Below are 27,804 nucleotides of genomic sequence, written 5' to 3' on the forward strand. Positions count from 1 at the left end.
TACTTCCACATGTATTTCCATTTATATATTTCTACATCGTCCATGAAGCGTATGTCTGGAATCAAGACGAGGTAAGGCTGACGTTCAACAAGTGTTAGTGTGGCCTGCTACCTACTCCTGGTAGTTTTACAACTTTAGTGCTGGTTTATAGGCGAATGGCTCGACAGGATTTCAGAGAAACGCTAATTCCTCTCCTCAACACCAGCAGGGAAGAGAAACTTTATCATAAGTTGATTTCCAGAAACAGCCGATATGTCAAAAACGTGGATGTAAGTTATAACAAACCGCAATAACAGCCCACGAAAAACATACGTGAAATTTAGGGAATTCGTAAAAACCTTGAAAAGGACGTTATATTTAGATTATGTTAGTCATTTCAAACGATTTGCTCCAGAAAAAAAGCAAAGAGGATCTGATCTTTTTCTGAAGATATCACCGGTATTTTCATCACAACTATCTCTGATTGCTTCAGTGAGTTCTCAACTGATAAGGGCTACATCCCTGGACAGTTGCGCGTGCAAATTACCGCCGCGTCGAGTCTCTTGTGGCCGGCAGCATCGGTAAGGGGGCTAGGAATAGCGGCAATTATCGGGGTTAGACACAGGTAATACTATACGGTTCGGGGGCGTGAGGAAAGCTTGTGATATAATTTCTGGCACAGAACTTGGTTCGGTGTGGCTGTGATTCTTCAGTGCCATGCGGTAGTGTAAACTAGCAGATACAAGGACGCCCAGGACACTACCCGTTCCACCATGTTGGTACTTGGATATATAGCTGTGTTGTGTGTCCTTCACGTCCACTCCACTCCAGGCACTAAAGGTGAGGGCAGTCTGACTGACTGACTGGCATATAACAATGTACACGTGTTCTAAATGGCATAGATAGAGACACGACCTACCAATGACTTGGTTATCCATACCAGCATGTTGGTGTATGTAGTTGTATGACCTGACCATAATCGTGTTATATATGCCAGTATATGTTGGTGTATGTAGTTGTATGACCTGACCATGAACGTGATATATACCAGTATGTTGGTATTAGAAGTTGTATTACCTGACAATAGACGTGTGATATATACCAGTAGATGTTGGTGTATGTAGTTATATGACCTGGAAATAGACGTGTGATATATACCAGTATGTTGGTGTATGTAGTTATATGACCTGGAAATAGACGTGTGATATATACCAGTATGTTGGTGTATGTAGTTGTATGACCTGACCATGAACGTGATATATACCAGTATGTTGGTGTATGTAGTTGTATGACCTGACCATGAACGTGATATATACCAGTATGTTGGTGTATTTAGTTGTATGACCTGACCATGAACGTGATATATACCAGTATGTTGGTGTATGTAGTTGTATGACCTGACCATGAACGTGATATATACCAGTATGTTGGTGTATGTAGTTGTATGACCTGACCATGAACGTGATATATACCAGTATGTTGGTGTATGTAGTTGTATGACCTGACCATGAACGTGATATATACCAGTATGTTGGTGTATGTAGTTGTATGACCTGACCATGAACGTGTTATATACACCAGCATGTTGGTGTATGTAGTTGTATGACCTGACCACACACCTTTGATATATACCAGTATGTTGGTGTATGTAGTTGTATGACCTGAAAATAGACGTGTGATATATACCAGCATGTTGGTGTATGTAGTTGTACGACCTGACCATTAACGTGTTATATACCAGCAGGTTGGTGTTAGGAGCTGTATGACCTGGCCACACACGTGTGATATATACCAGTATATGTTGTTAGTGTATGTAGTTGTATGACCTAAAAATAGACGTGTGATATATACCAGCAGGTTGTATATGTAGTCGTAAGACCTGAAAATAGACACATGATATGTACCAGCATGTTGGTGTATGTAGTTATATGACCTGACAATAGACGTGGGATATATACCAGCATGTTGGTATACGTAGTCGTAAGACCTGAAAATAGACATATGATATATACCGACATGATGGTGTATGTAGTCGTAAGACCAGAAAATAGACATATGATATATACCGACATGATGGTGTATGTAGTTGTAAGATCTGACCATAGATGTGTGATATATGCGAGTATGTTGGTGTATGTTGTTGTATGACCTGACGATAGACGTGTGATATATACCAGCATGATGGTGTATGTAGTTGTATGATCTGACCATAGACGTGTGATATAAAAGAGTATGTTGGTGTATGTTGTTGTATGAAATGACGATAGACGTGTGATATATACCAGCATGTTGTTGTATGACATGACCATAAATGTGTGATATATACGAGTACGTTGGTGTACACATATACCGCACACACGCACACACACACACACACACACATGCTGAGATGTACGAATCTAATGAAGCTATCAGTTAATATGGCATGTAGAGCAATAAGAATCTGATGAAGTTACTTGTACATCTCTTATGCAAAGATATAACACTCTTGTGAAGATAATCTAAATAGTTCATGTACAGATCAAGAAGTTACATGCAACTATCTTATGCAGAGATATAAGAGTCTAATAAAGAAACATGAATTTACTAATGTACAGATAAAACATCTAATGAGGTAACATGTAAATGTCTTATGTACAGATGTAAGAGTCCAATAAATGTTAATAACAAAACCATTTCCACATTCATAAAAGTCCATTGTACGATTCCGACTATATCGTGGGTATTTGTTTATAAATCACTATCAAATATTGATGATACCACGTGTTCGCGAAAATAAGTTGGAAAAGGTACCCTGCCACTTCGGTGGCACAAGTCGACTTTTCACCCGAAGAAAACTTGCTTTCTTGATTGTACCCAACAAGTTGTGAAATGCTGACACCAAGGGCTAGAGCTCATGCGCAAGTGTTCGACGTAAAGGGAAAGTTGACAAGTAGGAAGTTGTCCTACAGTCTCGTGGAGGGTTTTCTACCGCTCTGAATCTAATGCATAGATCTAAATATGAAACAGATGAGATGGTTTAACTGGTCTCTTTTATTTCTAGTTCTGGTGGGTAAATCAGTGGAAGGGGATTGAGTTTTTGACCATTTTTGAACGATACACGAGACCATCGATACACCTGAAGCATACGTTAAACTTCTTGGCATGTTTTCATTTTGCAAATCCGAGCTGAAATTCGGATTCATATGCAACAAGAAACAAACTAGCAAGAAGGGTGGAAACAGTTGGTACCAGTGAGGATGTCTAGTTCCTGCCTAGAAGTCCTATCCCCAAATTTCACATAGATGGTATCGATCATGAAGTCCAGAATTTCACATTTCTCAGCAAACTTCAGGTAACTGTTGGCTTCAGTTTTGACATATTGTCCTGAAGCAATGAGATGTAACTATACTTATAGTCATCACGTTCTGTCACACTTGTTTAACCATGACATACTGTTCTGTCATCTGTCTTCATTGCCGTCAACAGTGATTCCGAGGTCATCGTTATATTCAATCTATTCTGAACTTGATACTGACCATTTCGGTATATATTCGTTCTTGCCTCAAGCAGATTTGGTTCCTAGAACATGCAATAACAATAACGCCACCAGAAATAATAATCCTTCTTTCATACAGCTAAACACCATGCGCGTGTATACCATGGATCAGAGTGCACTCGATTTTCTTTCTCAGCTGGAAAATAGCATAACCACTTTCCTGGTACCAGTACACTTCCGGATGAACAATGGCAGGTTTCGAAAATAGTCTTCAGTGTGGCAGCTAGGGCCGAAGCCCTGGTAACTCTCAGGAGTCGAGCACTGTCACCCATCCACCTACTCTACACAACCAACGTCGTTTAACATTGCCTGATTTGTCACATGTGTGCATAGGACATAGGACCACGTGCAGCCACGTGTTGGCAAAGTTACATCACATGTGTTGTGAAAGATTATGTGAAAGATTATATCACATAAATAAGTTATAACGACGTGTTTGCTTGATGTGCCAGAGGTCGTGGACATTTACCATTTAGGTGTGTACTATCCTGTGGACTGATGGTTTCACACTGGAGGGACTCAGTGGTACAGGGAAGTGCGAGATGCCTTGTCTTGCAGTGCACGGAAGCCCATCTGCCGTGTTGCCGCTGGGAGTAGTACACACAGACAGCCAATTACTGCGTGAGCCCTGCTGACAAACTGCTGTCTGTATCTGTCGGCTATCATCCTCACACAGCGGGAATCAGCTACTCTCAGACAGCTACAAAACGTGGACCTTTCTCTCGCTTCTGGGTCAAATAGTGCCTTAATTCTGCATTATATACCACGCCGTTAATGTTGGATACTGAGATATCGGTAGGATATGGATCACCAATTAACATCCTCCCATACATTATATTACAGACATAAGGCTAGATATAGTAGCTGAAATAGGGTTTCCTCACATTGAACAACACTCTTATTGCTAGATATAGAAAATTAACATCGTGGAATATACTACACATATATTGCTAGGGATAGAGTCTAGAAGAAACAATCTTACTAACCAAAATACTACATAGTTATTGCTAGAGATGAAATCAATATATTAATGTATATTATACTCTAAATGTATTGCAAGAGATAGGGTCTCCAATATTACCAGGAATGGGGTTTAAGCAATTCATGTTACGTGCATGATACTGCAGCATTATTACCAGACCCTCATACAGGTGTATGTTATACAGCACATTTATTACTAAGGTATTCAATTATAATATTTAACAATAACCCATAATTATTTCAAGAGATATTAACTAAACTCAACGTACAGCTGTAAGGCATACAAATTTAGCTGTAAAATGAAGAAGAATTTGATCAGTTATGTTCTATTTTGCAGATGACTCTATCCTGCTTCATACGTTAAAAAAGAGAGATCTTGCTGACCAGATTGGGGTAAGTGATACCCCTCCTTGAAAACATGCAATAAGGCTTACCGTGCAACCAAATTAGTGATCTTTGTCCTCAGAAAATACTTTGGGACTTGACCATTTAAAATTCTCGTTTGGGGCTGACTGTTTGATATTCGGGAAGGGGCGGGGCTGGGATTTTATCGAAACAAATACATAGTCCAAGAAATTGCTTAAAAAAAATAAATATGGTGGTGAATAAAAACTGATCATGTTAGCATCTGATATACGCTTCCTTTTAGGTGGTAGTGTAAGTTTTTCAGCTGATCTGTGACAACTGGTGTCTGTATAGTGAATGAGGGTTGACTGAAACGTTCTGAACGTTCTCTCAGAAGAAAGAGGAACAAAGCTCTGCCCAGAACTTATATCGACTCGAACAAATACGCCAGCAGCTGTGGAGAACCTTTGGGACAGACGAGAAAATGACTTTTACGAAACTAGAATACAATCTCTCCAATATCGTTGGCAAAAATGTATCAATTTGAAGGGAATCACTTTTTAGATCACGTATGTCTATGAGATGCTCGCAGCTTATCCCTCAACCCTCGTGACACAACCCCGGAAGTGGACGTAAAAAACAACGTGTGCCTGGTCCTATGCCATCACACAGACCAAACTATATTCTGTATGTGAGGAACATATTTAGGTTTGAAAAAAAGAAATTGTCCCAAGATACTTTTTTTGTATTTAGGCTCATAGCTTCAGGTAAATATATATATATATGATCTGCATAATGTTCACTTGAAAAAAACGATCTTTGGATAAACATTTGTCAAGATATCTGTAGGTCCTATATGTAGTTTTGTGGGGTGGAGTGTATGACAGTATAGTATACATAATGCTTGGTGTGTGTGCCATGGTACTACATAGGGCTTGGTGTGTGTGCCATGGTACTACATGGGGCTTGGTGTGTGTGCCATGGTGCTACATGGGGCTTGGTGTGTGTGCCATGGTGCTACATGGGGCTTGGTGTGTATGCCATGGTGCTACATGGGGCTTGGTGTGTGTGCCATGGTGCTACATGGGGCTTGGTGTGTGTGACATGGTGCTACATGGGGCTTGGTGTGTGTGCCATGGTACTACATGGGGCTTGGTGTGTGTGCCATGGTGCTACATGGGGCTTGGTGTGTGTGCCATGGTGCTACATGGGGCTTGGTGTGTGTGCCATGGTACTACATGGGGCTTGGTGTGTGTGCCATGGTGCTACATGGGGCTTGGTGTGTATGCCATGGTGCTACATGGGGCTTGGTGTGTGTGCCATGGTGCTACATGGGGCTTGGTGTGTGTGCCATGGTGCTACATGGGGCTTGGTGTGTGTGCCATGGTACTACATAGGGCTTCGTGTGTGTGCCATGGTGCTACATGGGGCTTGGTGTGTGTGCCATGGTGCTACATAGGGCTTGGTGTGTATGCCATGGTGCTACAAAGGGCTTGGTGTGTATGCCATGGTGCTACATAGGGCTTGGTGTGTATGCCATGGTAGTATACATAATGTTTGGTTTGTAAGACATGGTACTACATAGGGCTTGGTGAGTATACCATGGTAGTATACATAATGTTTGGTTTGTAAGACATGGTACTGCATAGGGCTTGGTGAGTATGACATGGTACTACATAGGGCTTGGTGTGTATGCCATGGTGCTACATAGGGCTTGGTGTGTATGCCATGGTGCTACATAGGGCTTGGTGTGTATGCCATGGTAGTATACATAATGTTTGGTTTGTAAGACATGGTATTACATAGTGTTTGATGTGTATGACATGGTACTACAAAGTGTTTGGTGTGTATGACATGGTACTGCATAGGGCTTGGTGTGTATGACATGGTACTACATAGGGCTTGGTGTCTTTGATATGGTACAACATAAGGCTTTGTGTGTATGACGTGGTACTACATAGGGCCTGGTGTGTATGACACGGTACTTTATAGGATTTGGTGTGTATGAAATGATACTACATAGGGCTTGGTGTGTATGACATGCTACTACATGGGGCTTGGTGTGTATGACATGGTGCTACATATGGCTTGGTGTGTATGACATGGTACTGCATAGGGCTTGGTGAGTATGACATGGTACTACATAGGGCTTGGTGTTGTATGACATGGTACTACATAGGGCTGTGTGTGTATGACATGGTACTACATAGGGCTTGGTGTGTATGACATGGTACTACCTAGGGTTTGGTTTGTGTGACATTGTACTATGTAAGGCATTTTATATTAAAGTAATCAAAATTGTTATATAATGTATTAGTTGGTATGTATACTCTACTATCTTCGCATTGCAGCCCATTCCATACACACAACACCAGCCGCAACCTATTTCAGATGCTTCTCGGGATGTGGGTGGTGACGACTCCGTGTACGGTCACACAGCCATCCTGAACCCAAACCTAGATCAGAGCGACCAGCAATATTATGACGCAGCACGTGCGTACACGACCCGTACACCATTGTACCGACAATACTCGCCAGAACTTGGCGGGTCATCAGGAAGGTCGTCGCATGAATACTCTAGTTCCCAGAGCTACAGCCGTCAGTCGGGCAGTCAGTCGGGCAGTCAGTCGGGGAGTAGTCGCACACCCACACGGACTCGATCCACAGGTACCCAGACCCAAGCTAGTCAGTCTGGCAGTAGTCGCACACCCACACGGACTCGATCCACAGGTACCCAGACCCAAGGTAGTCAGTCTGGCAGTCGTCGCACACCCACACGGACTCGATCCACAGGTACCCAGACCCAAGGTAGTCAGTCTGGACTCGACGAAGGGTATGACACCCCGAGTTTAAGAGCCTACAACAGCCCTGTTCAGACCAACAACCAAGATGATGTTGATGATTCTCAAGGCAATCCTACTCGAACTGGCCAAAGCCAGGGCACACAGACTGATCCACGACACACAGGGTATGTGTATAACCCAGGTACAGGCGGTGCGACGGCAACGTATAGCCCTACCGGAACAAGAAGACGCGACCCGACACAGACAGCCGGGAGGTCTACAAACACAGGTACATATTACAGTGGTGGCAACGGGCCCACGGGAAGACGTCCTACGGTCGCTGCTAGTTATCCGTTGGGTCCTATACTCTCCACTGGTGGAGGGCAGCCACTGGACAGGCGACAGCCAAATACCGGACAGCAGGTGTTCCGCCAGACGCCTGGCTACAGAACCTACACAGTTGGAGGGCAGCAGCCGTACTACTCCAGTTCGAACCAGTACACCTACAGCGCCAGACAACAGCAACCCTCATATACCGTAAGACAGCCGCAGCCGAGCTATGGTGGAGGTCAACCAACTTATACTGGAGGTCAACCAACTTATACTGTTCGTCAACCGACTCATACTGGAGGTCAACCAACTCAAAATGGAGGTCAACCAACTTACACTGGAGGTCAGCCGACTTATACAGTGGGTCAGCCTACTTACACAGGAGGTCAGCCGACTTACACAGGAGGACAAGCCACTGGCCAGGGATATGTTCCTTACGGATATAATCCATCTGGACAACAGTATCCATACAATCCTAACCATGGGGTGAGTCATTTGGGATGTACCCCATGGGGTCACTGGGATAGAATTGTAACTATGCATGTCGTATGAGGCGACTAAATGGATCAGTTGGTCTAGCTCGGTGACTCGGCTGATTCCGTGTCCTCGGCGTAGGTTGTCGCTCATAATACCAATCACGGGTTTGTCTGGCCCAGTTTTTGTTATTAATAGGTTGACAGTAGGTTGCTGAAATATTGCTAACTGTGGCGTAAAACAAAACAAAATTCATATCTAGTTATTGTGGAGTAAATACGAAGTAAACAACATTGCTTCCCTTCATACCAAGCGTATTTAAGTCGGAAGCAACCTTGTGATTAACATTCTCATTCAATCCTTATACCATAAAGTGTGTTTCATTCCCGGAATTCTAAGATGACTTAATGATATGGAGGAATATTAAATGGTCCTTGGATTCTTTAAAGACTAACTAGTTCTTCGGTCCCTGTTTTAAGACGTTTGTTTGTTCTACCTGAAACAATTATTTGGGAAGTCACAATACATTTGTTTTCAGGACAGCCAGCATGCCAAATGAGCAATATTCTTTCTGCGGGTAAAACCTAAAGTCAAACTAATTGTCGTCCCTAATTGACTTCTAATCAAGCAGAACTGTCCGGAGACTGGTATCCGGATGCGAATTAATGGCATGGACTGTGCCAGGGCTGTCGACTTCTACGGGTCTTTTCTATGCTATCGACATGAATTCACGTCAAGGGAGTGCTGCGAGAAGTGTCGGCCCCTTAAGAATGCCGCCAGAGTTGGTATGTCAATCGTTTCGGTGTACTGCATAGAATGTATATCAGCTCAAGACGAATAACGTGTTCCTGGCCTACTTCAACTTCTAAGGAATGCCTATCAAACAAATTAATGTGAACTATCGATAAAAATTACAACTCGTCTCAGAGATTTTTCTCCAGAGAGACTGAGCCACATTTTGTAGTAAAATTGTAAAATGTATTTAATTCATTTAAGAGCATGAACGGGAATATTCGCCTGTAATGATGTTACTGTCGTCGATTTTTTAAGGGTGCGAGTTTGGAGACCACTCCTATCAGTGTCGCGAGATACAGCCTCACGACTGCTATGACCTGAGGAACAGACAGAGTTGTTGCAACACCTGTGACCAACACAGGTCAGGTAAGTACGTGTGTAGGTAGCTATAGAGCTAGGTGGGGGTAGGGGTGAGGGACAGAGGTGCTTTGATACTTGTGATCGAGGTCAGGTGTGTGTAATATAATCGTGCAGTTGGTGTTGGCTGAACTAAAGTCTTCTTAGTGAGTATGGTCATTGGCCGCATTCAGTAATATCCCCACACAAGATCTATCTTCACACATTGTAATCAGTTTGAGGATCAAACCCGGTTATCGTCGCGACGTGGGAACACTTTCACCACTGGGCTACCCCTTTTCCCCTGATCATATCGATTCAGTTTCAGTAACGATGACTGTATCTGTCACACGTTTGTTAACTGTGATTCCACTCAAAGTTCATTGTGGGAACCGACTTACTTGGACTACGGTTGTTGTTATGTGTAACCTGGCTCACTGTGGAATTTACTTCGTACTGTGCTGTCAGTCACTGGTTTGTCTGGTCCAGATTCAGTACTTGACGACATAAGACACCATCCACTTGATGCACCTAATTTTGCTATCTGTGCTGGGATTTTCAATCATATAAAATCATATTTTATTCCGGTTCGATACCACTCTACGTCAAGATCTGAAAAACCCTCTATAGTATCTGCGTGATACTTTCGGAACAGCTGATTTTTGTATCTCAAAAGTGAACGGGAAGTTCCGAATGGGGAATAATAACGGCAGATCTATGAAGTAATGTTTGCATGGTGTTTGCAGGAGAGGCTGGGTGTGAGTATGGCGACATGACCCCACGGTGTGAAAGAGTCACACAGAACCCCAGCCTGTGCTACATCCCCGAGAACCAACGCCTCTGTTGTCACACCTGCAGGAGGTTGCGGGGCAGCGCCGAGAGTCAGGGTGAGTATCAGCAGCAGCATCTCAAAGATACGCTAGCCCCACAGCCACTTGTCTAAATCCATTTCATTACGTCCTAGTTTTATCAGTGTTTTTATAAAGTAACCATTACAATGCCTTGTCGTAACAGACGACTGTGCTTGTCGTAAGAAGCGGCTAACGGGATCGGGTGGTCAGACTCGCTAACTTGGTTGATGCATGTCATCGTATCCCAACTGCGTGGATCGATGCTCCTGATGTCAATCACTGGATTATCTTGTCCTGACTCCAGACAGTCGTCATATAGCTGAGCCCGGCATCCAGGAAACAAACAAACAAAACGTGCATGCACGTCGCTATGTAAGTGCAATAATCTTGAACGCGACCTTAAACCCCATTTCACCTCACCGCACCTTTAATATATTTAACATACTATCCAGCAGCGTCGGTCATAGTATGTCCTGACACCAACACATGCACTGTCACTGAGCTCATCACAGATGTATGTACCTCCATCCTACACAGTGTGTCCGTGGGGTGACCAGAACGCCAACCTTTGCCGGCCGTTTGACCAGTACGGTGGGGTCCGAATCAACTGTTACGCTGAGCAGATACGAAGACTCTGTTGCCAGACCTGTGAGCGACTCAGTGCCCGTATGCCTAACAATATTGTCGGTAAGAGTTGTCTCCCTTACTCCAAACCTTACAGCTGGAATTTGTATGTATGTAATGAGTGAGTGAGTATGGTTTTACGCCGCTTTTAGCAATATTCCAGCAATATCACGGAGGGGGACGCCGGAAACTGGCTTCACACATTGTAGCCATGTCGGGAGTCGAACCCGGGCCTTCTCCACCGCCCAGCATGTATGTAAGGATGTACGAGTTCGTGGGATTGGTTTTTTGCCGCTATTGGCAATATTCCTGAAATATCACGACGGGGAACACAAAAAATGGGCCTCACACATAGTACCTATAATGATATACGAGGCTACCATATGTGAACTTCATTGTTACGTAGATATAACTACACCAGTGTCTGTCAGATACCATTTATCTTACAACGAGTTGTTCCAAAACGCTTTGAAACAACGAGTTGAAAGATAAATGATATCTGTCAGTCACGAGTGCTGTAACTGTTTCTTACATACGCTAAAATCGCACCTTTAGAGCGTCGAATCCATGCATTTTGTCGATCTATTTTCTCATGATCGCAGTGGTGCATTAATACATAACACAACGGTCATGAGTGACGTCATCTGACGTACTGCTTACTACGCATAGATAATGTGACCCTACACAGAAAGGTTTCCGCCATATTTGTGGATTATCAAGGCGATGATGATAATGCAAACTAGATAAAATAAATTTACCGCAGGATGCCGAGTTAAAAAATGTTCATCTACCAAATTACCAAATACGTACAACAAGGTTTACTTCCGAATGACATCACTGGCGGTGACCGACTTTCACAAAATGGCGTGTTCACTGACAACAGTAGGCGGGATTTCCATAGGAGGATGTTCGTTGATTGATGGATCGCATATACATAAATGTGTCATGTAAGTACTCAGACACAATTTGACAATCTGCGTACTGTTATTTGTTTTATGTTTTCCAATGTAACCAAGAGAATTAGTCAGAAATACCCATCGCCAACGCTGTGCGTGATTTTGCGTCAGTCATGCCGTCACAGAGGACGGAAACTTTGACGATTTCAGTTAAATTCACCTGATCATTGTAATGTATATATTTTTAATTCCATAATATGTGCTACGATACTCTTCCCACGAATATTCTCAAACACGTCAGCCAATGTATGCAACAATTAGACGATGGATCTTTCAAAATAGGTGAAAATGCTACACCGTGTAAAATCTGAATTGTTCACATGTATATTAATAGTTTAGTTTTCCGAGCACAGTGTCCCTTTCCACATCTATATTGCTTGATTTCATCTAGATAATTTGTATTGGTGAAAAAGACTATTTGTCATTTTTTTCTTAAATATAAGAAAAATTCAGGGATGCATGTATACGTGATCTAAAATGCGTCTCATAACCGGTTTACGTGAAACGGGATTTTGTAAACACTCTCCAATATGGCGGAAAGTTTACTTCGGCGTTCGTGTTTGCGTATTTTCCAAAACATTCTAAATAATTATAAGCTTATCGGCGACGTTTCAGAATTGTCATTGGTGATTTGATGAAAAGCAGATACCTGTAATCACTAATATGCTATTGAAATTCAATCCTTTGACTAAATGTCTGATATTTAGATTTATAAACACAGTAAATACGTGAAATACAATAAACACCGTGAACAGTGATGCATAACAAATGGCGAGATTTACGATGTACCTAATGTTCAGAGGTCACTTTCAGTAATTCTGCTTTGTCTGAAATGACATTGGATGATATCACAGAAGAGAGAATTTCCGACAGAATTCAAAACTATTAGTGTGTATTTTGAAGTTTATTCCACTTCGAAGTGAGGCTTGAAGAGGAGGGCATATATGTCGCTGTGACATCCGGGGGGTTAACGCTCTAAAACATTCGGCTGAAGCAGAGGGAATGTTTCAATGACTTCACACCCCGGCGCAGTCGGTGACTCAGCAAAACACCACTGCCACTGGCTAATTTGCATATCACGTGACCGGATTTTTCTCTTGTTTGTAAACAAACGCGCTTTTTCAGAAATCAGAATAGAACGGACTTTTGCAAGTATTTGGGGGCGCTTTACATATTGTTTGGATAATTATGATATATATGCTACTACAACTGCGACAGTAAGTTGCATGACTATACATATTTACACATCAAAGTGACCGTATCGCTAGCTCTCCGTGGGGCTTCGATGACAGCACGTGGAGCCGTACAACCATTGTAAACATAGGATAACTACGCAAATGGAAATCTTTTCACGATTTAGGATATTTTCTCAATGAAAGGTAACCATTCTATGACATGTATTTATCTAGATTTGTAGACTTGTCAAAAATGAAACAGATGAAAACATATGCATCTTGAATGTACTGTGTAAGACGTGACGAATCGTCACATGGCGCATGGAACTCTAGGTAGGAGAGTGCAATGACTGACGATCAGGAAAGTAGTTCGTCATTATCTGACCTCAGGTCATCACCATGGAGTAGCCAATCACGGGCCTGGAATTCGACCTCACACATATGTTTGATACCAGTTATCTCAAATGGGTTTCTCACCCACAGGTGTGTAAGAAATATGTTTACTACTCATAAGGACAGAAATGTCGTTTATGATAACATTTCGCAAGTGTTCTTTCAGTGCTTTCAGCTATGATTGGTCAATGTGACAATATGACGTCATGCAAACAATTCTTTATGACGTTATCCGTTCTTATTAACGTCATGAATCGATGACGTTACGTAATCGAAATAATGAGTTTACTTGGAAAAGTCAGCTCTACGTTCTTCGTTTGATATGTTATCATTAATAGCTGTTTTGACTCGAGATGAAATTAATAACCTGTTCGGAATGCGGAATGGCGAAGCCTCAGATGAGACACTCGTGGATGAATGCTGAACAGTCAACATCATCGGTCGTAGTATATTCTCACTGTAGTCGTGTGACATTTGGATGACATTAAGTTTTTGTGCAGTCATTCTTTGCCCGGAACTGAAGGTCGATGGTTGGATGTCCTGTCCAAGTTATTCCAAAAGACATAAACGATGGTACTTGTTGTTACCTTGCCTGGCGTTCGGCATAAGGTTACAACAAGGCCTGGCCAACTTTGAGTCAGTATATTGTGTCTTAGGAGGTCATTCATGTTAAACTGCGGCATGGTATCTCAGTAGGTTTGCACTATGAAACCGGCAATATCCGGATAGTACACGCAGCCACACACACACAAAAAAAAGTGCAATAATCTTGAACACGACATTAACCCGATATTACTTCACCTCAGGGCATTCTTACCTCTCTTTTTATAAATATTACCTTCCCAGTGGTTGTGACTGTGTTTCAGGTTGTGAGTACGGAGATCGTCCTGTTATTTTCAACACGGGAGAGTTCGGCAGCTTGAACTGTACGTCGTTCTTCCGTCACTTCCCTGTGGAGCAGTGCACGGTCAACCAAGCCGTGGCCATCAACTGCTGCTTCACCTGTCACCGCTACCAGGATGGGGGCAGGCAGCGACAGCGGGTGGAGCGACAACAGGCGTCGGGGCAGGACGCCGCAGGAAGAGGGTAACCACGGAGGGGATCCAGTCGTCGATACTGCTACTTAGTCATCGTTTAACTGGAAATAGTCATGGCGTTCCCAATATGGGTCCGTTCAGGTTCTGGTTTTGGTGAATGACTTTTTGACTGGCACGTCGTTGACATCAAACTTTTAAATGATGAACTGAATTTTAAATCCATCTCAATATTTTAATCAACAGGTCGACAAAGACGTGTAGGGCTGCGACTACACATGGGACTTTTATACGCCTTAACACGTCGGAGTTGGCCTTGCCGTGTATTTCAACGTCTGTTTGTGTAGGGTAACATCGACTTAGATCACATATAAACACCATTGTACTGCTAATCTCAGCACATGACGATGTTTGGGGAGGACATCTTTATCCATGTAAACTTTCAGTCGTGTAAGATAGAGACGCAGTTGCGGTGATATCATCTGTATCGACGCCCAGAAAAGGGTCTTCAGATCCCGGGGTAGAAACCGAGATCGTCTCCTCCTTAGGGACTAATAAACATAACGTACTCATTGATGGGATTCACGGCATTATTCGTAAAACACTGGTTTTATACTTCGTGGTAAGATTGTGCAAAATACACATCATTATATTCAACCCCGTTACTTGTGACTATACAAAGCAACACAGGAAAAAACCCGTCAACAGAAGGAAAATATAACCATCAGGTTAAGGGGTAAGAGGTATCCCTGAGCGTTGTGGACGTACAGTAAAAAGATGCTATCATAATTATCTCCCCTTTCAGTATATCTACAATGACGCTCCTCTGTTTCTTACTAATACAGAATAGTTACCATCCCTAAACTCACAAACCTCTATACCATATGATGTCATCCTATAACTCCGTCGTTTAACGCAGTATTGTCATCACTCACACACAGTACCCGCACATTGTAACTTCCCGCTGAGTATGCGGATTAATACATCACGTCACAAGGTCAGACACAAGCTCCTCACAGCGATAGCCCGTTCGCGGAGCTCTATATACTATCGCGGCCACCAGCCAAAACTCCCCACGGTGATAGGTGGTCACAACTATGCTTGGAGTTGAACTCGCAACCGACGGACCGTTATGCTTACAAACAAGCGATGACTGTCGTGACGCCGAATACTCTTACCGTAACTAAATTGTTTTCTTTGTTTGTCAATTTGAATTTCTATTTCATTTCAACTATCATGTAATTGGTATAGTAAGAATGTAAGGGGGGATTTGAGTGATTTTCCGTTCGTCTGCAATCTCGAATCAATCTGATCAAACAAACAAAAAGTTAAATTCATCTGGGAAATAGGACCAGTCGTAAACCTTTTAAAAAATAACTGTACTGGCATAGACAAAAGTATAAGGGTTAGAGGCCAAATTTCAAGATTACTGTAATGGCCGCGCCCACACTGGTGGCAGCGATGTTACCGAGAGTGAAACGACGCTGTAACGCGCTGGGAAGGACTTGGGTAAGACAGTGGCAACAGTTGATATAGTTCCAACTGAAACTGTACAGGAGACATTGAGTTTCGACGTCAGGCCGTTATTTTGATAATAATGACAAAGACATTGTATAAGTTTCTCAGCATGTTTCAATGGACGTTTGGTAGACAGGGCGACGCCATGTTTGTTTGTAAACACCGAAAGTAGTACCTACCCGACCTTATATAATTGCATATTTATCCGTAAATGATGCTGATAAGAAACCTAGCCATTATGTAATACTTGTATATATCTTATCATATGTAAATCACACGAACTGTAATAAAGATATCTTGTTTTGCGGTCTATGTTGGAAGTTAATGTAGGAAAGCTGATATATAGAGTTTACCACGCGAGAGTATTTGGGGATGGTAGATATCCTGTATTAGGACTAAACGTTGTATTTAGCGAGCCTTGGCGAGCTAAATACATATTGTTTATTCCTACTACAGGATATTTACCATCCCAAAGTACACAAGCGTGATAACCTCTTTATCATATGTCATTCTTCAATTCTGATCTTGAAAATCGCTTCCTTCTCTCATAAACATTACCGAAACATTGCAAGTTTTCCTGGAATGTGCGCATTAATTTATATTACGTCACAGGGTAAGTGATGTGTCAGTCGGACAGTGACAGTAGGCAGTATAGTTCCAACTGAAACTTGTTTCTTATACAGTGGCGAAACAACATATACGCAAAACAACAATTACCTACACGAATTGTTTTTACTTGCCTTTCGCGGCAATCCATCGGTATGTCCGCCAGAGTAACTGCCCTTCGTCAAAGGGAAGCTACTCTAAACCTAGTCTATGTGACGTCACGGCCACGGCCAGAGGTTGTTGAGAGTCTGTCCTATCCTGTCATAACGTTACGAAGTGCAGTCTGATGTACATTACACAGCGACAAAACGAAACAAGGTTACAATTCAAACAGATTTCTGCCAAATCCAACTTTTTTCATATGTGGAAATAGTTCCAAGCGGCAGAGGTCTACAAGCACAGATAGCTACTGATCCCGCTTGGCTTGGCCTCGTGCCCTCGCAAAATTGTTTCACAATGTATGTCTCCAAAGTTGTCCAAACTTGTAAAGTGTGTTAGCTACGCCACAGTTATACACTGATGTTCAGTATATTAGACTGTTCTTTTGATAATGATGGCAATTATCCCAGTAAATTCTCCAGATTCCCGATGGTTAATTCTGACTCGATCGCTTAATGACATGGGTGACGCCATGTTTGTTTGTAAACAGAGAAAGTTGTCCCTACCTTTGATATTTGCATCTCTATCCGCATATGACCCCAACGGATATCATTTTTATCCTTTGGGTTTATCCTGCGGAGAAACCCACCCACTATATTATAAATAAATATAACATATATACACTATACTGGGCGGGGAAAAAATTCTTAAAAAATATGTATATATAAAACATGATCCAGCTGATGTTTGAAACAAAGGTATTTGAATTTTATTTTACTAATTGCAAATCATTCATGAACCATGACATACGAACATTGATCACTGTTTGTGAATTACTAACATTTGCTGGCGTGTAATGTGATAGAGACGCTATCAAGTACAGAGACTGGTGTTTACATCCGTTGCCTAGCAAGCGTTCCTCTTTGTCTGTAGGGCAACTAATCAGAGATGTCATCTCTCTCCTGCACATACCCAAACGAACCACATCTATGGTGATATATATCACTTCATATTAACTATTAGATTGGCATTTTCAGAATTCTTAAGTAACAGTAAAGACGGGAAAATTTATGGATGACAATTTCTTATTCTGTTAATGATGTGACTGTTAGGTATAGATCCTAGGGGACTGACCATCTGATATTTTTGGAAAAAGCGCCTGGATTTTATTGACAAAATAAATTGTCCCCAAAAATTATTTCAAACATTATTATGCTTCAGATTGTTGTAAAAACAAAAATAGCCTGCCACAAAAATTACATTGTTGACAACGGTGTACGATCTATACCGAAACTTCGCATCATAATAAAATAAAGAATAAAGAAGTTGTCATCAATGCTTTCTGTTAATTGTCACTTCATATTATGACACTCACCTTAAACAACGTAATGCTGGCAGCAACCTAATTCTTAGCAATGAGTTGCTGTGCAGTATTTGAACGAACGAATTTACTCTGTCCCTTTACTGCACCCGATTCAGAAGTGACTTTATGTGTATGCTGTCATTGTTGACTTAAGTAATCCATTATCTTGTGAAAGAATGGGTTTATTGGTGATTTTATCTTATCACATTGTCGTCATTAGCTAAACAAACATGATGGCATTTTAGACTCGGCGTGTTTGTTTAATCGTGTGAGGTAAATGTATTAACATTGCTTATTGTGTCTAGTTTTTCATAATAATTCTCATGTACCTACATTTTCGGAATAAACTATTTGTGAATGTTTCATTGTGACGATCATTTGTCCCGTGACGTCAGTGAGTATGGTTTTTCGTCGCTTTTAGCAATGTCACGGCGGGGGACACCAGAAATGGGTTTCACACCTTGAAGCCATGTGGGGACTCGAACCCGGGTCCTTACCCACTAGGCTAACCCATCGCTCTGTCCCATGACGACTCCTTAGAGTTTGAACTGCCAAGTTATTTCCAGGACATATGTTAAAGAATGCTCCGTTCTGATGGGTTGGGCTCTCCAAATACGGAAAATACTACAGTGACATTATACGGATTAGTCCTAACATATCAACCGCGATTAGGTGTGCAGAGTTGCGTCCCTTGGGCACGCCAGAAACCTATGATTGTGGGTTCGAATCCCTGTTCGCCCCGATAATTTTTCTAGGTTTGTCAGCACCATACCCGTGCTCGTGGATTTCACCGAAGTGGTAAACGTCTGGGACCTGTATCATTTCGGGCTTTCCTCCCACATTAATCCGACCCTTAAATGGCCTTAACCCGGTGTCATCGCTCATTTCCAGTGTTCCATTTATTTTCACGGCTATATTGCCTTTTGTGCCCATTGACCTCTGTTTGTCGGATAACCGAGACAGGTTGTTCTCATGAGCTGACGTTTGGTTTTCCGACGGCAGACTACATATAGCCAATATTAGCCTCTGGCCCCAGGATGAGGTCTAGAGCTCTTGAAGTGTATGGTCTCCAAAATAGCAGAGGGACAACGGATGGTCTAGTTGTCTGTGGCATCGATGAGCAGAGTTGCTTCCCTTAGGCGTGTCGGGATCCTATGATCGTGGGAGAGAAACCCAGACTCGAGCTTATAGTATGTTTCGTTTGTCAGCACCATTCCCGTGCTCGTGGGATTCACTAAAGTGCTAAACATCAAACACATGCATCAATCTGGGGCATTCTTCCCACATTATGTTGACATTCTGTGATATAATTGAAATACTGTTCAAATGTTTTTGTATATACACAAACAAAGAAGTGTTTACAAAGGATGGTCGTTCACGACAACTTGCCATAATTCTTTTCCATATATGGAGGACAATGCTTGTGTTAATTGGTGGTCCTAGAAAATTTACATTTTTATATTAAATAATATGGCGTTCTTTAACTTCTTTTGAGTAGTATATATCCATTTGACAGTTATATATTACCCCGGTTAAAGAAGAGACTATGGCCATAAAGCATAATATCTCTAAATTTGGTATCTAATCAAAGTCGATTATCTTTTTGTCTGACCGAAAAGAAAAAATCAAGATGGCGTCATGACGAGCGGCAGTGGTAGCTGAGACAGGGTGTGAACCAAGCTCCTTCCCAGCGCGTGAAACCTTCGTTACACTCTCGGAAACATCGCTGCCACCAGTGTTGGCGCGGCCATTAGGTTCCTACATCAACATTTTATGTGCTTGTCTACATTCCCTTCCTACATCACCGTCGTCAACACTTCACGGCTTGTCTACAGTACGTTCCTACATCACCGTCGTCAACACTTCACGGCTTCTGAACAGTACGTTCCTACATCACCATCGTCAACACTTCACGGCTTGTGAACAGTACGTTCCTACATCACCATCGTCAACACTTCACGGCTTGTGAACAGTACGTTCCTACATCACCATCGTCAAAACTTCACGGCTTGTGAACAGAACGTTCCTACATCACCGTCGTCAACACTTCACGGCTTGTGAACAGTACGTTCCTACATCACCGTCGTCAACACTTCACGGCTTGTGAACAGTACGTTCCTACATCACCATCGTCAACACTTCACGGCTTGTGAACAGTACGTTCCTACATCACCATCGTCAACACTTCACGGATTGTGAACAGTACCTTCCTACATCACCATCGTCAACACTTCACGGCTTGTGAACAGTACCTTCCTACATCATCATCGTCAACACTTCACGGCTTGTGAACAGTACGTTCCTACATCACCGTCGTCAACACTTCACGGCTTGTGAACAGTACCTTCCTACATCACCGTCGTCAACACTTCACGGCTTGTGAACAGTACCTTCCTACATCACCATTGTCAACACTTCACGGCTTGTGAACAGTACCTTCCTACATCACCATCGTCAACACTTCACGGCTTGTGAACAGTACGTTCCTACATCACCATCGTCAACACTTCACGGCTTGTGAACAGTACGTTCCTACATCACCATCGTCAACACTTCACAGCTTTTCTACAGTACGTTCATACATCATCGTCGTCAACACTTCACGACTTGTGAACAGTACGTTCCTACATCACCATCGTCAACACTTCACGACTTGTGAACAGGACGTTCCTACATCACCATCGTCAACACTTCACGGCTTGTGAACAGTACGTTCCTACATCACCATCGTCAACACTTCACGGCTTGTGAACAGTACGTTCCTACATCACCATTGTCAACACTTCACGACTTGTCTACAGCAGGTTCCTACATCACCATCCTCAACACTTCACGGCTTGTGAACAGTACCTTCCTACATCACCGTCGTCAACACTTCACGACTTGTCTACAGTACGTTCCAACATCACTATCGTCAACACTTCACGACTTGTCTACAGTACGTTCCTACATCATCATCCTCAACACTTCACGGCTTGTGAACAGTACGTTCCTACATCACCATCGTCAACACTTCACGGCTTGTCTACAGCAGGTTCCTACATCACCATCCTCAACACTTCACGGCTTGTGAACAGTACCTTCCTACATCATCGTCGTCAACACTACACTACGTGTATACATTACGTTCCTACATCAACGAGGAATACACAAGGCCGCTCTGTTGTGTAGTCGCCAATTTTAACCAACGAATCAAGGCCTTGTTTCAGCGAGTGCTTAAACCAATGGGCGTTCAGCTTTCACATCGTTCCAGTGGCAATATTCTTGTCATTTGAGCATTAGTCTTGTGCTGCCGGCTCTTCACATATCTTTAATGTCAGGCAATGGTATAGACCGGTAGGGTAGAGGAAATTTAATTTCCACGAGTAATAAACCGCCTCATCCTATCAGCGTTCTCAAAATAGACACGTGACATCACGACTACACTGCGAAGCGGCCGTAAGTATTCACGGGAGATGGATGAAGGCACACACACACACACACACACACATACACACATACACACGCACACGCACACGCACTAACCGAGAACTAACACAGCCATGTATCATTTATTATATATATGTATATGTAATCATGTTATTTCTTAACCCAAATTAACCGACGAAAACGGATATTTTTGGCTATAAAAGCAAAATTAGCGGACCAAGAGGTGCAAAATGAAGAGGTTTAATGTGTTATAGTGGCAGTGACAAATTTCCTGGATCAAAATGGATCATTAGTCGGGAATCACGTACGATTCGGAAAAAAACGCACCCATTGTATTAACAAAAGGGCCATGGAACTGCACGTACTGTACGTGCAGCAGCACTATGAACGGCATTAAAGTGCAGGGTTTTTGATTGCCTGGCATCTGCGTCAGTCGAACAGTGACAGATCAACAACATGCCAAGATTAACAGAAGTGCAAAGAAAAAACGTCATAGGCCGCTTTCAGGCAGGGGAATCCCGATCAGCTGTAGCCAGGGTTTTCAATGTAACCCCCAGCACATTCACAAGGCTATGGGATCGGTTTCAACAGCATGGGTCAGCACGTGATCGGCCAAGGTCGGGACGACCAAGAGTAATCACCCCCGCCCAAGATCGCTACATCCGACTGCGCCACCTATGTGAAAGGACGACCACAGCCACCTCAACCGCATCCCAAATACCCGGACCGCAGAATCTCCGACCAGACCGTACGTAACCGTTTAAGAGCAGCAGGTCTACGAGCAGGACGTTCTGTTCGACGCGTCATATTGAGTCGACAACATCGTCAACAACAACAACTGCATTGGTGTCGTGAACACAGGGTATGGCCTCCTCCGTCGAAGGGATGGAAGAGCACGGATCTACAGACGATGTGGAGAACGTTACGCCGGAAACTGCGTACAGGAAGTGGACAGGTTTGTCGGGGTAGCGTTATGATGTGGGCGTCTATCTCTCATCATGACAGAACAGATTTGGTCCATATCCCGGGAAATCCTACTACGTCCTCGACCGCATAAAGCACGGATCCCAAGAGCCTGTCTACATAACAACAACGTTGATGTTCTCCCCTGGCCCTCCAGATCCCCGGATTTGAACCCGACAGAGCACCTGTGGGATGAATTGGATAGACGGTTACGCCGACGTCAACCACAACCCCAGCAGTTGGCTTTTGCGTTGCAGGACGAGTGGGCTACCATTCCCCAGGGTGTGATTCGCATACTCGTCTCTTCCATGGGCAGGAGATGTTGGGCCGCTATCGATTCCAACGGGGGACATACGTGTTATTGATGGTAGCTGACTTTCACCTTGGACGTTTCCTATGTACCGATAACTAAGATGACTACATTCACCAAGTGTTCTCTCTACAACATTTTGGCTCGCTACCGTGTACGGTTCCTCGTATAAATGTATATTCCTACCTCACACAAATGTGGCTTTGCGTTTCGTTTCTTGAAGAGTATATTTTTAGTTTTGGTCTTTTATGAAAGACATGCTTCTGGTTGTATGTGATGTTGTAGGTGTTCAGTTGACGTTCAGTAGTGTATGCCCCCCGTTGGAATCGTAGGATCTACACCGAAACGTCAACTAATTGTAATAAAGAAGTTGTTCACCCATAGAAATTGTCTTTCTTCATCACACCAACTTCTAAATGCCACTGAAAGAAGCTCAGTAGTGTGGACAAACAAACACGATATCCATGCAAATGACTTTATTGTTGTTTCTTTAATCTGCTGATTGTACACTATTCCGAGCGGAAGTTATCAATAACTTACTTATTGATGTAAGTGGGAATTACGTTAATCGTAATATAACATCAAGGTCCAGTCAGATACACCTTGTTAAACGTATTCTCCAATAAACGGTATCAGGTTTCTAATCTGATTCATGTCTTATTTATAAACTACTACAACCTTATCAATGAAACAAACTCCAGCCCAACAGACCATGTCTTTTAGCTTTCAATGTCACTGAAGCAGTGATAGCAGGGTATGGTTCGGGGCAGCATTGGTAAAAGGTAACACTTCTTTGCATGGAATGCTCGGTGATGTCCCACTGGCCATCGTGGTGGTACTCCGAGACGTCGATCTCCGGGCCTTTGTTCTGAACGTCCAAAATGTTGCCATTATACGCCCACGATCCAATCCTCAGGCTACACGTCACAGTGCCGTCGGTGGTGTAGTTCGATACGTCACATCGTGTCTTGATGATGGTTGGGGGTATGTAGTACACGAGTCCGCTATGGCGTACAACCGCGGGCACATCAGTGACGACTGAATGTCTGAAACAAGAACCCACTCATCATAGTTGTATTGGGCAAGGTTTTATTACAGAGAACAAATAATGGTTTGCCGGATCCAGATTCGAAATCTTACATTCTGCAATAACCAGAAATGTTCAATTTCAGGCTAGAAGGAACATAATTGTATTCGTTTTTCATTAATCGGGTTGATAGGGTAATATAGTTTTTAAAGTATTCGCGTCCGCCTCCGTGGTCTAGTGGTAGAGCGGCCGCACGGAGAGAGGAATGTCCGGGGTTCCCCTTGCGCGTCATACGAAATGACGCTAACAGATGTAACTTGATGTTATCCTGTCTGGCGCTCGGTATTAAGGGGCTAAAATAAGGACTGGTCGACTCGTAACACACACACACACACACACACACACACACTTACACGCGTGCATGCACGTCGCTATGTAAGTGCAAATATCTTGGACACGACGTTAAACCCCATTTCACCTCACCTTTAGTGTTCGCTGGGGTTTTTTCTCGATTAAAGTACTCACCCCCGGTAGGGAACAATGTCAGGGGTCCATATATTGGATTGAGGAAGGCTGATCAGGGTAATTCCCTTGTAGTCCGAGGGTTCCCATGCCAGCCTGCTGTCCTCCCACTCATAGTGGACCCACGTGTCCAGCACAGCGTCCCCTGTCCTCAGATTCTGAAGACAAGGACGGAAGTAGAGAATAACCTACGCTAAGGATGTAATATTCTGAATGATGTATGTTAGGATCCTGGCAAGCCTAAGGGACGCAACTCACAATGAACTGATTCACTGGACACATTTATTCTTATTTGAATTGAAACTCGGTTTCTTAAAATCAGGACCTGTTTTATCTAGCATATAACACGATCCAATCCGCCCTTGCAGCTTGTGTTTGGTAGAGACACTGTGTTTTAAGTTTAGTTTCGATCTGCTAACCCTCGAGAACTTGTAATTACAAGTGCGTGTGTCCTTGTATGTATCTGTGTGGGTGTGTGCATTTGTGTACCAGCGTGTGTGTCCTTGTATGTATCTGTGTGCGTGTGTGCATGTGTGTACCAGCGTGTGTGTCCTTGTATGTATCTGTGTGCGTGTGTGCACCAGCGTGTGTGTCCTTATATGTATCTATGTGCGTGTTTGCGCGTGTGTACAAGCGTGTGTGTAATTGTATGTATCTGTGTGCGTGTGTGCATGTGTTTACCAGCGTGTGTGTTCTTGTGTGCATCTGTGTGCGTGTGTGTACAAGCGTGTGTATTCTTGTATGCATCTGTGTGCGTGTGTGCGTGTGTGTACCAGCGTGTGTGTTCTTGTATGTATCTGTGTGCGTGTGTGCGTGTGTGTACCAGCGTGTGTGTCCTTGTATGTATCTGTGTGCGTGTGTGCGTGTGTGTACCAGCGTGTGTGTTCTTGTGTGCATCTGTGTGCGTGTGTGCGTGTGTGTACCAGCGTGTGTGTTCTTGTATGTATCTGTGTGCGTGTGTGCGTGTGTGTACCAGCGTGTGTGTCCTTGTATGTATCTGTGTGCGTGTGTGCGTGTGTGTACCAGCGTGTGTGTTCTTGTGTGCATCTGTGTGCATTTGTGTACAAGCGTGTGTGTCCTTGTTTGTATCTGTGTGCATGTGTGTACCAGCGTGTGTGTTCTTGTGTGCATCTGTGTGGGTGTGTGCATGTTTGTACCAGCGTGTGTGTCCTTGTATGTATCTGTGTACATGTGTGCGTGTGTTTACCAGCGTGTGTGTTCTTGTCTGCATCTGTGTGCGTGTGTGCATGTGTGTACCAGCGTGTGTGTCCTTGTATGTATCTGTGTGCGTGTACCAGCGTGTGTGTCCTTGTATGCATCTGTGTGCGTGTACCAGCGTGTGTGTTCTTGTATGCATCTGTGTGCGTGTGTGCATTTGTGTACCAGCATGTGTGTTCTTGTGTGCATCTGTGTGCATTTGTGTACCAGCGTGTGTGTCATTGTATGTATCTGTGTACATGTGTGCGTGTGTATACCAGCGTGTGTGTTCTTGTATGTATCTGTGTGCGTGTGTGTACGTGTATACCAGCGTGTGTGTTCTTGTATGTATCTGTGTGCGTGTGTGTACCAGCGTGTGTGTTCTTGTATGTATCTGTGTGTGTGTGTGTGTGCGTGTGTACCAGCGTGTGTGTTCTTGTATGTATTTGTGTGCGTGTGTGCGCGTGTGTACCAGCGTGTGTGTCCTTGTATGTATCTGTGTGCGTGTGTGCGCGTGTTTACCAGCGTGTGTGTCCTTGTATGTATCTGTGTGGGTGTGTGCATGTGTGTACCAGCGTGTGTGTCCTTGTATGTATCTGTGTGCGTGTGTGCATGTGTGTACCAGCGTGTGTGTCCTTGTATGTATCTGTGTGCGTGTGTACGTGCGTGTACCAGAGTGTGCGCTAACATGTGTTCTTACGTGTCTGCTTGTGTGTGCATGTGTGTGTATGGGCGTGTAAACGTTATGTGTACTGTACGTGTATAAGCGTGTAAATGTTATGTGTACTGTAAGTGTATTGGCGTGTAAACGTTATGTGTACTGTAAGTGTATGGGCGTGTAAACGTTATGTGTACTGTAAGTGTATGGGCGTGTAAACGTTATGTGTACTGTAAGTGTATGGGCGTGTAAACGTTATGTGTACAGTACGTGTATGGGCGTGTAAATGTTATGTGTACTGTACGTGTATGGGCGTGTAAATGTTATGTGTACTGTAAGTGTATGGGCGTGTAAACGTTATGTGTACTGTAAGTGTATGGGCGTGTAAACGTTATGTGTACTGTACGTGTATAAGCGTGTAAATGTTATGTGTACTGTAAGTGTATGGGCGTGTAAACGTTATGTGTACAGTACGTGTATGGGCGTGTAAATGTTATGTGTACTGTACGTGTATGGGCGTGTAAATGTTATGTGTACTGTAAGTGTATTGGCGTGTAAACGTTATGTGTACTGTAAGTGTATGGGCGTGTAAACGTTATGTGTACTGTACGTGTATAAGCGTGTAAATGTTATGTGTACTGTAAGTGTATGGGCGTGTAAACGTTATGTGTACTGTAAGTGTATGGGCGTGTAAACGTTATGTGTACTGTACGTGTATAAGCGTGTAAACGTTATGTGTACTGTAAGTGTATGGGCGTGTAAACGTTATGTGTACTGTAAGTGTATGGGCGTGTAAATGTTATGTGTACTGTAAGTGTATGGGCGTGTAAACGTTATGTGTACTGTACGTGTATAAGCGTGTAAACGTTATGTGTACTGTAAGTGTATGGGCGTGTAAACGTTATGTGTACTGTACGTGTATTGGCGACTCACCAGCGAGGTGATCTTCAGCAGGGTCAAGTTTATTGTCACGTTGAGTGTTTCGTCCTTTCCGTCGACAGGGATGGTGTTTTTTGCCTCTCGTGACATCAACTCTTTGTACAGAGGATCGTACCGCTGACATTGGACTGTAACACATATGTTACATTATCAGGTTTTGGAGAATAGTTGAGTGGTCAAATTACACAACATCATGAAGTAGTACCTCGCGGATTGATAATAAACGTACTTTATATCTGTACTTGGAATTGCTGAATAGTAACAGGTTTATGTAACAATCAACAAAAAGGCTTTCGTTTGAACACTTTTCTTTCTATCTCGCCCTTGAATTACGTCATTTCCAAAACAATACTAACTTTGCACAACCAACAACTTTTTATGCAATCTTTGACAAACCAGTGACCGAAAACATGAGCATCGGTTCACCCTCACGCAGCCAATAAATTGAACAGGCGAACGACCTGATGCATTTGCTTCTTGTGATCTTACCTGCAGCTAGACACGCCACAAACAGCACTGCCGTTCCTAACGCCATGTTTCCGTGCTTGGATAACTACTCCAGACTGATGTAGATAGTTG

General features: G+C 43.2%; 2 protein-coding genes across 2 annotated transcripts; one reads left to right on the forward strand and one right to left on the reverse strand.

The window, feature by feature from the left end:
- The first annotated feature begins 447 nt into the window (after positions 1 to 447).
- Positions 448 to 17,973, forward strand: LOC139462173 (uncharacterized). The gene is made up of 8 exons (XM_071243712.1): positions 448 to 819; positions 4,836 to 4,891; positions 7,195 to 8,442; positions 9,059 to 9,215; positions 9,481 to 9,591; positions 10,308 to 10,448; positions 10,950 to 11,099; positions 14,427 to 17,973. Exons 1-8 carry the CDS (start codon positions 753 to 755, stop codon positions 14,648 to 14,650), a joined length of 2,154 nt encoding a protein of 717 aa, XP_071099813.1. The 5' UTR covers positions 448 to 752; the 3' UTR covers positions 14,651 to 17,973.
- A 5,374-nt stretch (positions 17,974 to 23,347) lies between these two features.
- LOC139461712 (acetylcholine receptor subunit alpha-L1-like) lies at positions 23,348 to 27,804 on the reverse strand. Its single transcript, XM_071243170.1, has 4 exons — positions 27,715 to 27,804; positions 27,220 to 27,353; positions 24,435 to 24,589; positions 23,348 to 23,928 (listed from the first exon to the last, which is right to left on the reverse strand). The coding sequence occupies exons 1-4, from the start codon at positions 27,758 to 27,760 to the stop codon at positions 23,565 to 23,567; spliced, it is 699 nt and encodes a 232-aa protein (XP_071099271.1). The 5' UTR covers positions 27,761 to 27,804; the 3' UTR covers positions 23,348 to 23,564.

The sequence above is a fragment of the Haliotis cracherodii genome, unplaced genomic scaffold, assembly GCF_022045235.1.
Source record: "Haliotis cracherodii isolate W230 unplaced genomic scaffold, xgHalCrac1.p SCAF_15, whole genome shotgun sequence".
Classification (NCBI taxonomy): domain Eukaryota; kingdom Metazoa; phylum Mollusca; class Gastropoda; order Lepetellida; family Haliotidae; genus Haliotis; species Haliotis cracherodii.

Excerpts from the sequence above, each read along its gene's own strand:
- LOC139461712 (XM_071243170.1), bottom strand. The coding sequence starts at position 27,760 with ATGGCGTTAGGAACGGCAGTGCTGTTTGTGGCGTGTCTAGCTGCAG. Across the intron at positions 24,590-27,219 it reads TGCTGAAGATCACCTCGCTG|AATCTGAGGACAGGGGACGC; the intron begins GTGAGTCGCCAA and ends CCTTGTCTTCAG. Across the intron at positions 23,929-24,434 it reads GACATTGTTCCCTACCGGGG|ACATTCAGTCGTCACTGATG; the intron begins GTGAGTACTTTA and ends TTCTTGTTTCAG.
- LOC139462173 (XM_071243712.1), top strand. The coding sequence starts at position 753 with ATGTTGGTACTTGGATATATAGCTGTGTTGTGTGTCCTTCACGTCCAC. Across the intron at positions 4,892-7,194 it reads ATCTTGCTGACCAGATTGGG|CCCATTCCATACACACAACA; the intron begins GTAAGTGATACC and ends TTCGCATTGCAG. Across the intron at positions 9,592-10,307 it reads CTGTGACCAACACAGGTCAG|GAGAGGCTGGGTGTGAGTAT; the intron begins GTAAGTACGTGT and ends TGGTGTTTGCAG.